The sequence below is a fragment of the Agelaius phoeniceus genome, chromosome 3 (genome assembly GCF_051311805.1).
Source record: "Agelaius phoeniceus isolate bAgePho1 chromosome 3, bAgePho1.hap1, whole genome shotgun sequence".
Classification (NCBI taxonomy): Eukaryota; Metazoa; Chordata; class Aves; order Passeriformes; family Icteridae; genus Agelaius; species Agelaius phoeniceus.
In genome coordinates this window covers 115,851,644-115,863,649 of record NC_135267.1, presented here as the reverse complement: position 1 = coordinate 115,863,649, position 12,006 = coordinate 115,851,644, and the positions used below count along the sequence as shown (strand labels likewise).

Genomic DNA, 12,006 nt, shown 5'->3' with positions numbered 1-12,006 from the left:
AAAGTCACACAAAATTGAGAGCACAGCAACTCAACCTTAATTTTTCAATCAGTTACTGGAGGTAGGGGGTTCTTACAAATGCTGGCAGCTTTTCTTCAGAAGTTTGGGCTTCAAGGAACTACACTTTAAACTAAAACAATTAGAGATCAATTTTAAAATAAAGATAAAACAGTAATTTACCTGACAATGAAGAGTGGCACTAAAAAATCCAAAGCTGGATGTGTCAGAGCAGTAAGATTAAGCCTGCCAATGATAGGAACTAAGCCCCAAGCCTGTAACCCCAAATATGTAATCAAGCTGTTCATCTTCTCTCTCTCTCTTTTTTTTTTTTTTGAATACCCTTTCTACAAGTAATTCAGGTGAATTTGAATACCCTTTCTACAAGTAATTTAGTGAAGAGTAAGGCACGTGTTCCGTGCTGAAAAATAAAATTATATTCTAAATTTGATATCTAGGGAATTTACAGCTTGGATATTCAGACTGAAGTATCCAAGAAATAAGCATGTATATGTATAAACATATATACAATTGAACTATAACTAGTAAAACAATTTTAGATGGAGAGATTTTTTTTTTTGGAAATGCACCTAAAAGTGTCACATAGTGAGGCTGGCAGCTTCCCATGTTCAGGATGACAATAATCTACTGGTACAACACCAACTGGGATGTGTCTGCTTTCCATGGGTGGGCTCTTGTCAATTCCACATACTGCATTTATTGCTGGAATTGCAAATGAGGCAGTTTTCTATAACTTACTGTGCTTTAGGAATAGAAAAGAGCCAAGCCCACACTGTTTATTGAACTACTTCACACACTCATGATGCTTTTAAGAAATACTAAATACTTCTGCCAACAACTGCATTCTGGAAATACAGCAATAAAAATATTTCCTCCTATTCTGCACACATGGTATTTTAAAAATCATATACAAAGTCTTAAAATACCCTCTTAGCTCTTAGTTGTGTAACAGATTGAGATACTACTGCTGAGGAGAATGAAATCCCTGTTTATAAACACCTACTTCAGTTTTTCTACTATTCCAGAAGGACTAGTAGATGTATTTAGCTGGGTCCTACAGGTAAAATAACTGCAATCCAATTCTGGGTGTATTTCAGAGGAAGGAGCAGCATAAACAGCACAAACCACACAGGACACACACCACAACACAGGCACAGGGAACCAGGGGGGGCAGCTGCAGGGCCAAGGTGTAGAGAGCAGGGGAGCACAAGGGCTGAGCTGATTTTGCCCCTGGATGTTGCCCCAGTGGGGGATCAGCAGGTCAGAAGCACAGCACACAAGGAAGGGCACGGGGCATGCAATGGGGAGCTGGAGGAAGCCACTGCAGACAGACTGGGATGGGAGTTAATGTATGAAAAAGCTTACTTCATTTAGAAAGCTCACTAATTGGTCTACCGTTAAATAATCAGTTTTGTCTCCATTGCTGAAAAGGAATTTATTAGAGAATGTGAGTTTTTGTACACGATGCTACAGTAGGTATGATTTACATGTTGACATTGCTGACACTTAAAAACCACCTACTATTTTCTACTTGAATGTAGCTGTATAATCTCAAAATGAACAGGCACAGAAAACATGCTGACTGTCTATCAGTATTCCCACAACATATCTTCCTATCCCTGAACAACATCACATCATCAAAACAACATGTAAGTCCTCCAGCTGAGAATAAATTTCAAATTTCTTACTTAATTTAATTAGTTCACATACTGTGTTAATCATCTAAAGGAGCAAGTTAAAATTACAGTAGTTAGTAAAGCCAATGCAAAAAAAAAAATAGTTCCAGGTGCTTCCTTTAACTCATGTAAAAGTTGCTCTGAAATACAGAGGGAACTTTTACATTAACAGTCTGAGAAGGGAGGAAGGGGAAAAACATAGGCTGGAGCTTGTTCTAAAGTATTGCTGGTGCCACTAGGATTCAAGGTAGACAAATTTTACAGTGTTCTGTCACTATCAGTTATGGACTAAAAATACAACAAAATGTCTTTAAAGCAAGATTATATTAAATTTGAACTTACATCTTCTTAAAGAGGTCCTCTATGTCAGTTCGGGGACATATCTTTTGGGTAAGCTCATAAAATTTCTCATAAGTAAAAGCTGCAGGCTCAATTTCATCATTCTGCAAAGAAATGCAAAGGTACATTTACCCAGACAAGAGAGCTTATGTGCTCTTTTCCCAAGAGAATACCTTATATCAGAAAAAAGCAACTGAGAACTGGTTTAGCTCCTTCCCAAGTATAAATTTACCTGGCTTCTTTTGTACTCTCTCAAAGTAATTCTAACTCCATCTTTATTGTCGATCTGTTAGATGTGCTTGTATTATAACCTCACACTAACAGTAATTCTACATAAACACAGAGCTGGAAAATAATCTATTTTTCTTCTGAAGCTTAAAAAAAAAACCAACCCAAACCCCAAAAGTTCAAGCCATCCCGTCTCTGGGGCTGCTGGCAGGGACTCCCACTGCAAGTGGGACAGAGCTGGAGAGCAGCTCTGCAAAGGAGGGGAGCAAAGGGCAGGAGGGGTCCAAGAAATTCAACAAAACAATCCATTGCATGCATATCTTGTGCTCATATACTTAGCGTAAATGAACAAAAGGTGGTTTGTGACAGCAAAGAAGGGAAGCCTCCTCTAGGAGGTTTAAGGACCTCTGTGTCATACAGATTTAATTACATTTTGGCTCTAGTAAACAACCTCCAGCGATTAGTAAGTAACACGCAATAGGCACGCTTTTTGTGATGCAAATGACTTCGATTACAGCTACAAACGTGAATGAGTCATCGCCTTATTAGTACACAAAAGCACTTATTCACAACCACTAAATACCTTTCCGCTGGGAAGACCCAATTCCTTCAGTGCCTGAAAGATCACTTTTTCTGTTTTACCTGATGCAAAGGTTCTGGTTATGCTAAAACAAAAAACAGTGGAGAGAAAAAAAGCAACAGAGAAATGTCAGTCATTTTTAAACAATCAGCTCTCTCTTGCTTTCACTGCCAGCACTTTCCTCTGGCTCCAGCTGATGAATGGAAGCAGCTCCAAGTAGGAGTGCAGTGGGAGCAGCACTGCTCTGCCTGCGAGCCATCAGGAAATACACCAGAATAATGAACTGCAAACAGAACAAACGAGGGCTTTTCCCCCAGTGCACTGGGGCACAGAGCCACGCAAAGCACCCTTCTGTTTGCTCTTGAAAGCTGTGAGGTGGTACAGTGACTGCTCCCAAAGCAGCAAACGCTGCAAGGGACGAGATTCCCTGCGTCATTCCCGGCTGTGCTGCCTTCCCTTCCACCCCAGGCACTGAACTGGGCTGTGCTGCCTTCCCCTCCATCCCAGACACTGAACTGGGCTGTGCTGCCTTCCCTTCCACCCCAGGCACTGAACTGGGCTGTGCTGCCTTCCCTTCCACCCCAGGCACTGAACTGGGCTGTGCTTCCTTCCCTTCCACCCCAGGCACTGAACTGGGCTGTGCTGCCTTCCTTTCCATGCCAGGCACTGAACTGGGCTGTGGTGCCTTCCCTTCCACCCCAGGCACTGAACTGGGCTGTGCTGCCTTCCCCTCCACCCCAGGCACTGAACTGGGCTGTGCTTCCTTCCCTTCCACCCCAGGCATTGAACTGGGCTGTGCTGCCTTCCCCTCCATGCCAGGCACTGAACTGGGCTGTGCTTCCTTCCCTTCCACCCCAGGCATTGAACTGGGCTGTGCTGCCTTCCCCTCCACCCCAGGCACTGAACTGGGCTGTGCTGCCTTCCCCTCCATGCCAGGCACTGAACTGGGCTGTGCTTCCTTCCCTTCCACCCCAGGCATTGAACTGGGCTGTGCTGCCTTCCCCTCCATGCCAGGCACTGAACTGAAGCTGTGCTGCCTTCCCTTCCACCCCAGGCACTGAACTGAAGCTGTGCTGCCTTCCCTTCCATCCCAGGCATTGAACTGTGCCACACAGGGCAGAGGGGGCTGTTCCCAAAGGCAGCTTCCCTCCTCCTCCTCCCTTTTCAAGCAGCTGCTGCTATCAGACTCCCAGCCACAGGCAAATCCCAATCCCTGAGCTCACAGCCATGGAGAATAACACCAAATTCCCTGTCCCAGCCATGCTGCACAGAGACCCTCCCAGCTGCCCCTGGAACATTCCCACCAAGCTGCTGAGCATCCTGCTCCTTCCCAAAGCTTCTCCATGCATGACTGTTTTCACTTGCAATGAGATCAGTCCCACAGAAATGCAGCTCTTTGGTGTGGTTAACAGGAGAGTGTCTATTTCTGATTCCATCTGAGAAGAGGCAGAATCATCCCTCGGTCTGGAAGGGGGGATCCACACCTGACAGCTCCCTGCCTTCTGCTCAGGGCTTGAGCTGCAGTGCTGTGACCCACAACCCTTGACTGTGGTGTCCTCCTCTGGAGAGAGAACCTCTAGTGTGCATCCAAGATGTGTCCCAGCAAAAGCTGTACACTGCAAACACTCCATGGCTGCTGGTAAGGACGTGTTGCTCTTTATCACCAACTGAGACAAACATTTGCTGAGACTTTTAGTCAATCTCATGCATAATAAATAATTTCACTTGGCAAGAGACGTGAAACAAATTGTGGCTGCTATTTGTTGCCATAGCAATTAATGGCTGTTTTATTCTCCAAAACACTCTAAACTGCCTATGTAAATATTTTCATACTAATAAAATTAAGATCAGGAAGTGAAAATATCTAAATGATAAAAAAAATATTTTAACAAAACTTAGTCATGTTTTTCTTCTTACTGGGTCCTCAAAACAGTTGATTTCTATGTCCCTATTTAGGCATCTAAGTTAGCTGTTTCATTTTCCAAAGCTGATAAGTACCAAGATATTTTCACTAAAATATAGACTGAGTTTAACTTTAGGCACTTGTTTCTTAAAAAAATCCTCAGGCAACTATTTTTCCTGCTAATTCTAAACCACAGAGTAATGTTAGCTTTACAACTCACAACCTATTTCCAGCCCTGTAAATTTCTATGTCTTTTATAATGAATTGGACTCCAATAATAAATGTCTTGTAAAACATGTAATATTGGTGTAAGTAATTAATCAGATGTGTGCCAAGATTCCATGGCTGCAGGGAACTTACTTTTGATGCCAAATGTATTTTTTTATTTCTCAAAAGCTGACAGCGAGCACAGCAGTAATTTGTAATGACAGCAGCAGTGTAGAGAAGATTGCATGAATCAGGAAAGATTGTAAAAATACAGTGTGACACGTTCATTTTGCCAAGGCTAGTGCAAATAAAACTGCTTTTCCTTCTATCAGAAGAGACTTCATCCTAGCAGATTTACATTCATTTTGACACCCACAGGTGTTTACTCCTCATGTTCCACCTGCAGTGCTTTGGGGCTCCTGCTAACATGCCAGTGCACTTACTCATAAATATTGAAAGTCCTTCCCACCTCTGGAACTGAGGGATATAACTCTGCTGTGCTTGTTGATGATTAAATGACTTGGTTACTTCTGACCTTCAGCACTTTCCAACCACCACCTCAAAAATGAAGGCAGCACAAACTGTGGAAATCAATCTCCTACCATGGCTCCCCTGAACTGATCAGCTGGGCTTGACCTGCCTACACTGTACAGGAAATTATCTGACTTTGATCTCCAACCAACACTGAACCATTGCAACAGATTTCTTCCAGACACTCTGGAGTAATTAATATGAAACACACTTAAGAAACCTCTACTTTCAAATTAACTCAATTAAACTACTGAAAAACAGATTTAAGGTTCATTTGTCATAGTTTAGCTCTTTCTTTTTTTACTATGTGTTTTCATAGTTAGAACCTAGACTTGCTTGAACCCTTTTAAATGTAGTGATACAAAGGGAGAAGCACAGTCTGAGCAAAGCTAATTTCTAACCAGGCTCTAGATAAGCAGGTGTAACTCACTCACATAGAAAATATATTTTCTGCCAGCAGAAAGTTGAAGAAACCAAGCAGATTTTTTTTCTTTATAAATGCTGACCTGTTTGCTCATCCGTTACAGTAGTGTTAAAATCTGAACATACAAAATACCTTACAAATGCCATGCCTTTGCAAGAGCTGTAAATGCAGTTCTAGACTCACACTGCTAAAATCTATCAAATCCCAAAAGGCAAAACTACTGCTCTCCCAAGCTTTCCACACTGCTCACTGCCAGGGTTTCTTCTCTCCCAAACACAGCACATCAATAGCAACAGACCTACACCCAGAATACATTAAAATCCAAAAGTGCCTTGGGAAAATCTTTGTGCCTTTGCAATTCCCAACTGCACAGCCAAGGAGTCAGGAATATTTATGGCATTACCACCAACAGCCTGAGGAGTGTCACCTCCTCAAGGCTCATCACTGCCTGTGGGGAATGTGACAGATGCACAATTTGTTTCAAACTTGGGAGGAAATGCAAGGAGCTCTGATTCTGCAGGTGAGGTTTTTTTCCCTTGGTGTTTTACTGCACTTCTGTGTAAAAATGAAATACAGGTGGATCTTGTGACACACATTCCTGTGGCTGAACAGACCTGCTGGGGGTTCTGTTCCTGAGAGGGAAACCCTCCCATCTGTATCCCCAGAGCTACAGCAACTGCTCCAGGAGCCCCTGACAGCAGCAGCAGGAGGAGGAGGAGAAGCAGGGCTGAATGAATAACAGTGGGTTTAAACAGGTAAAAGGGAAAGGTCAGCTGGAGGGGAAGCAGCAGTGGTTTAAACCAGTGCAAGAGGCACTGGGGGAGCAAATGTGAAGCTTTGGTGGCCCTTGCAAGGCAGAGGCATTGGCTCACATTTCCCAGGGCTCCCTGGCCTGCCTTCCTCCTGCATCTCCCTGCTCTTGGTCTCCCCCCTTGCCTGCACCAAGGGCTCATGGAAGGGGGGAGCAGTGAGCCCCCATCCCAGGCTGGCCCTGGGTGTCTGTGTCCCACTGCAGGACCAGCAGCTCCTGCTGGCTCAGGCCAGCCCCATGGCCTGGCCATCCCACCCCAGGCCCTGGCTCCCCCTCTTTCCCAGTGCAGCCCTGCAGAGCACATTGCTTTTTCCTCTCCTCACTGACACCTCTCCCCATCCTTTGAGTGGGTGACACCCCACTTCCCCTGTGAGCCCCAAAAATGTGCCACATCTCACCCAGACCAAGATAGAACCTTCCTTGGAGTACCCAGATGCAAAGGAGATTCAGCTCCATGGAACAGCAGATCCCTTACAGATTTATAAGCAACCTTCTTTTACAATAAATTAACTGCTAAGGCCTGATCTATGTTAACCTGTAAATAGTGCAAATTCAAATTCAAAGATTTAATACACTGGACCCAGTGAACTGGATTTTTAAGCAACAGACAGCCTGCATACACAAATCAGGATGCTGGAGCCCAACAGAGACAATTTATGCCTCACTAAATGTGATGTAAAATATTTAAAAGCAGAAACAGTTTCAGACAAGCTAGCACACTATAAATTCATACTGTGGAATAGGTTCTGTGTTCAAGCACAGGCATAAAGCTGCAAAGGCCTGAAAATTAATTTGTCCCTGTGGAATTGCTCCCTCCTGGTTACCCTCCAGCTGATGATATTCCCCATGGGACTCCTGCACAGGAGGTGCCTCGTGGCAGCTGAGTGAGGAATAAGCAGGGAGCTGGCCATGTGAGAGCTGGGAGATGAACACACTGAAGCAGCTGTAACACTGGCAAGGTGTCACCTGAGCCATGAAGCTAAAGAAGCCTGGAAAGCAGCATGGCAGGCCCTCTGTCTTTTTGCAGATTCTATAGATGCAAAATCCTCTTTTCCTCCCTTGGGGGAAAAAAAAAAGTTGTGTGGGGCTTATCTCACAAAGTCCTCCCTCTTGCTCCCTTTGGTGAGTTCCTCTCTATGAAAAACCAGCATGCCCCAAAACTCTGCTTGGCATGTCCTTAGTGAAGAGAAAAGCAGCTCTGTGCATGGGCAAGAATGAATCCTAGAGCAGGAGGGGAGCACTATTGCCCAGCCAGAGAGGACTGAAAACCTGTCACCTGTAACAGCTAACAGCTGAGCAGGAGGAAAAAGGCTGTTCTGGCCCTGCTGTTCCCAACAACTACCAGCCAACAACAACCCAACAGCTCATTTACCATGTGGACAGACCCAAACATTATCCTGGGGGCTCCTATAAAACCAGGAGCATTTTTGGCAGATGCATATATGTCTCTTTTCCAAGGAACTGCAGTTTAAAAGTACCTTTTTGTCCTCTACTTAACTGGCCTGCAAGCTTTTATGGCTCTTTTTTTCAAGTACTTTATCAAATTTTACAACTGAAAAACTCATCCCAGGGTTTGAGAAATGTCAGGCTGAGAAATCTGATGCTCTTAGCTCTAAGTGACTTTGAAAACTATTAGAAGAACTCATATCTTCATTACAATGGACTGCAAAAAAAAAAATAGAAATTACTAGGCTGATAAGAAGTCCTGCCTAGCTTACCAAGGAGAGCAGATGAGAATATCTAGTTCTGTATTTACTATTACATATATATTAGTAATAACATTAATATTATATTCCAGTATTTAGCCACAGAATTTTATTAAAATTATAGAACTAGGAAGTGAAAAAACCTAGAGCTCCCCAATGTGCTTACCTCCGAACTGGAATTTTCCCATTTGTGTTTGTTAGAAAGGCCAGCTTCATCCAGCTGAAATTAGGAATGAAATATTTTTAAAACATTGCTTATTAAAATTGGGGTCTAGATGCTTATGTTTAACTTGTTGCCATGTCTGCTAAATGAGTACAAACAAATAATTGTTCTGCAATAAAAACATTTTTCTGTAACCTTTTAGTGCTTGAGGCAGGGCAGTGCTGTAACTGCAAAGGCAAAAAGCAGCCCAAAAAAATCAGTACAGCAATTAACACCAGTGTGAAGATGAGAAAGTCTCACGGGGTTTTGCTTGCATAGGCATCAAAGAGAAAACAAACCAGCCAATAATTAAAACATACACTACCATAAATCAAATGAACAGTTATAAATTCTCCTGTAATTTCTCCTGGACAGGTGCCAGATATAGCCTTGAGACATCTTTAGTCTCAATAAAAGACAAACTCTTAACTCATTTAACACCATTTTCTTTCTGACACTGTTTTGTAAATGTCAAACTACAAAAAGCAATTTTTTTTTTCCAATTCCAAAAAGGAAAACACAAGGACAGAAAAATAAAGGAGAAAGGGGAGGAAAGAAAGCAACTTACTGTTTCTTGAGACATGTCATTGGACTGACATTGTTAGCTCTGAAGTTATGTATGATGGATCCAAGCCCTTCTACCCATTGCTGAAAAACACAAGAACACCAAAACACCAAATCAGCAAAACTGAAGAGGGGAGATGTAGGAAAGTCTGGCTTGGGGGAAGGCTCCTCCTTGAAGCCATGGGTAATGGTAATAACCTGTGCCAGGTCACAGCCCATACCATGGAAAAGCCCAGCCCCATTTCATCCATTTCACCCATCACTGTTCATCCCCACTAGGCACAGGGACAGTGCTTGCCATTCCTCCAAATGCTACATGTGGGATCAGCAGTGCCAATAAATCAGTTTACTGCCAGCCAAGGCAAATGATCGCTCACTGATTTGTGCTGAGGCCTCCATTTATGCCCTGTATGAACCTGTGCTGGCCTCCCTTTGGTGGCAGGGGCAATACCAGCCCTAGCTGAGTGATATTTATTTGTGCTGAGGCCTCCATTTATGCCCTGTATGAACCTGTGCTGGCCTCCCTTTGGGGGCAGGGGCAATACCAGCCCTTGCTGAGCTGATATTTATTTGTGCTGAGGCCTCCATTTATGCCCTGTATGAACTCTGGCCTCCCTTTGGTGGAAGGGGCAGTATCAGCTCCTGCTGAGCACCATCATCCAGTGTGTGAGGACATATTTCACTGGTCCAGCTTAGAAAAAGAGTGAAATAAAATATCAATAAGCTAGAGGAGGCACAACAACTGCTCCAACACCCTGTTACATATTCAAGCCCTGCTTGCTTTCATCCTTCAAATCCACAGCATTGCAAATAATCCCTGGGATGACTTGCAGCCAACAGCAGCATTACAGCCCTTACTTCTGTAATTCCTCTTTCAGGGATCTATTTTTCTGCTGTAGCCTGCACCCCAACCTTGCAGAGCTGCAGAGAAGCAGCTTAAGGCTTAGGCCCTGACATGAACCCCCATTGATTTCAGCAAGAATCCTGGCAGGAGAAAGCCATGGCAAGATTTGAAAATGGCAGAGCTACAAGCCAAGCTCCATCTCAATTATGCCATTGTAACACTAGGATTACTCAACTGATAATTTACACTGGTGGAATTGAGATGGGATTTGGTCCACTGCTAAACATTAACCTTGGGAATAAAGGAGCTTTTTGCCTCTGGCCAAATGCTGTGCATGCAGCCTGAGCTGACTTGGGCAGCATCCAGGATATGACACTCATAAATAGATGCAGATGAGTGTGTTTTTCTTTTCATGAATGAGTGCTGTACATCTGCAAGACAGATGAAAAAAATCATGATTTATACTGGAGGAGCACTAGCCTCTTTGGGAAATGGCATTTTGTAAACTGCAGGCAGCAAATCCCTGGGGTTAAAACAAGGTCTGAGGTGTCAATTCAACACACTTAGGGGGACCCCTGTACTCATGAAATATTAAACCTGTTTTGCTTTAGGAAAAGTAGTCACTTATTAAGATATGTGTTAATACTTAAGTGTTCTTTTTAAAGCTACCTTTTAAATAAATACTGCATGAAATATTCATTTAAAGAGATCAAGTGTGTGTCTGAGAATCATTTGAAAAACAGAACCATCACTTATGAAAAAAGGCATCATTTGGGGTTTTCTTAGGTGTGTTTTTGGGCTTGAGAACAAGCCCCAGTCAGAGTCTGCCCTCCCATCTCCCTTTCTGCAGCTGCATGAGTAAGATGACTTTGTAGTCATAGGCTGCAGGGACTGCCTAGGAAGATAAAGAAAGCAAGATTCAGGGGGCAAGGTAATATTATTTTATCTTTATATTAGAACTGATATAACTAGAAAGCACTGACAGACTTAGGAAACACTGATGTTTTCCTGCAAATGTTCCCTCACCTCAGATGATAAAGGAATGGTGCTTGTGATAATTCCAGGGTAATTGCCTGAACAAATCTTACACAGAATTCAATTTCCTAGAACTGCTGAAATTCAACTATTGTCAACTGCCTACGTTTGGGGTTTGTGGTTTGTTTGGGTTTGGGTTTTTCTGGTTTGTTTTGGATTTGGGGGATTTTTTGTTTGTTTGGTTAGGTGTTTTTGTTGTTGTTTAAACCAACTAAATGTAACACTCCTGCTGCACTAACACTGTCACAGCTACACAAACATTTGTCCTTGTGTGATCTGCACTGCTCTGCAGCCCTTCAGAACTCCTCAGCCCTCCAACACCGACCCAACCACTCAGTGGCAGATTCACTGCAAACAGAAAACCCTTGCAAAAATTAAATTACACCAAATGCACATTGGGAATAAGCTGCAGGCTTTCTGCCATTTGTTTCTGCCAGAAAACCACCCCTGGTGCAGCGCTGACCATATCAGCATTTCATTTGGAGCTAACACTACAGACCCATTCTGATCTGAAGGCAATGGATTAAAACTACAGCAGATACAACAAAAACTAACATTTAAAAGCAAGGCTGGCCAGCACTCAGCTCTGGAGTTACTTCTGCTCATCTAGAAGAGCTGCCAAAAAGGAACATTGCTAGAAAAAAACACAAGTGAAGAGAGAAATCAATCCACTAAGCACTTCCCAAGTGATTTTCTGCAGGAGTTGTCGTGATGGTTCCCACTCTAGAGGTCTCTCTAACCTCTCTAACCTTTTCTCAGTGTTAATGCCCTTCCCTGACAGAGATGCCAAGTCAGGAGCTGCACTCCTTCGGAGCAAAACAGCACAAACCTCCAGCCAAACACTGCTGAGGCACAGAAGCATCACATTGCTGCTGGCTGCAGGCAGGGGAGGGAGCCCAGAGCCTGTGTCCAGCTCCAGAGCATCTCCACGTTGGTGT

General features: G+C 43.5%; 1 protein-coding gene across 11 annotated transcripts in view; it reads right to left on the bottom strand.

Moving 5' to 3' along the window:
• The window catches only part of PLCB4 (phospholipase C beta 4), a 177,609-nt gene that overhangs the window by 56,159 nt on the left and 109,444 nt on the right, over positions 1-12,006 (bottom strand). For all 11 annotated transcript variants that reach the window (XM_054629428.2, XM_077176301.1, XM_077176300.1 and 8 more), the window contains 5 exons: positions 9,194-9,273; positions 8,590-8,643; positions 2,845-2,926; positions 2,037-2,137; positions 1,384-1,441 (listed from right to left, as the gene is read on the bottom strand). In XM_054629428.2, coding sequence (XP_054485403.2) covers positions 1,384-1,441; positions 2,037-2,137; positions 2,845-2,926; positions 8,590-8,643; positions 9,194-9,273 — 375 coding nt within the window. The remainder of the gene's footprint in view (positions 1-1,383; positions 1,442-2,036; positions 2,138-2,844; positions 2,927-8,589; positions 8,644-9,193; positions 9,274-12,006) is intronic.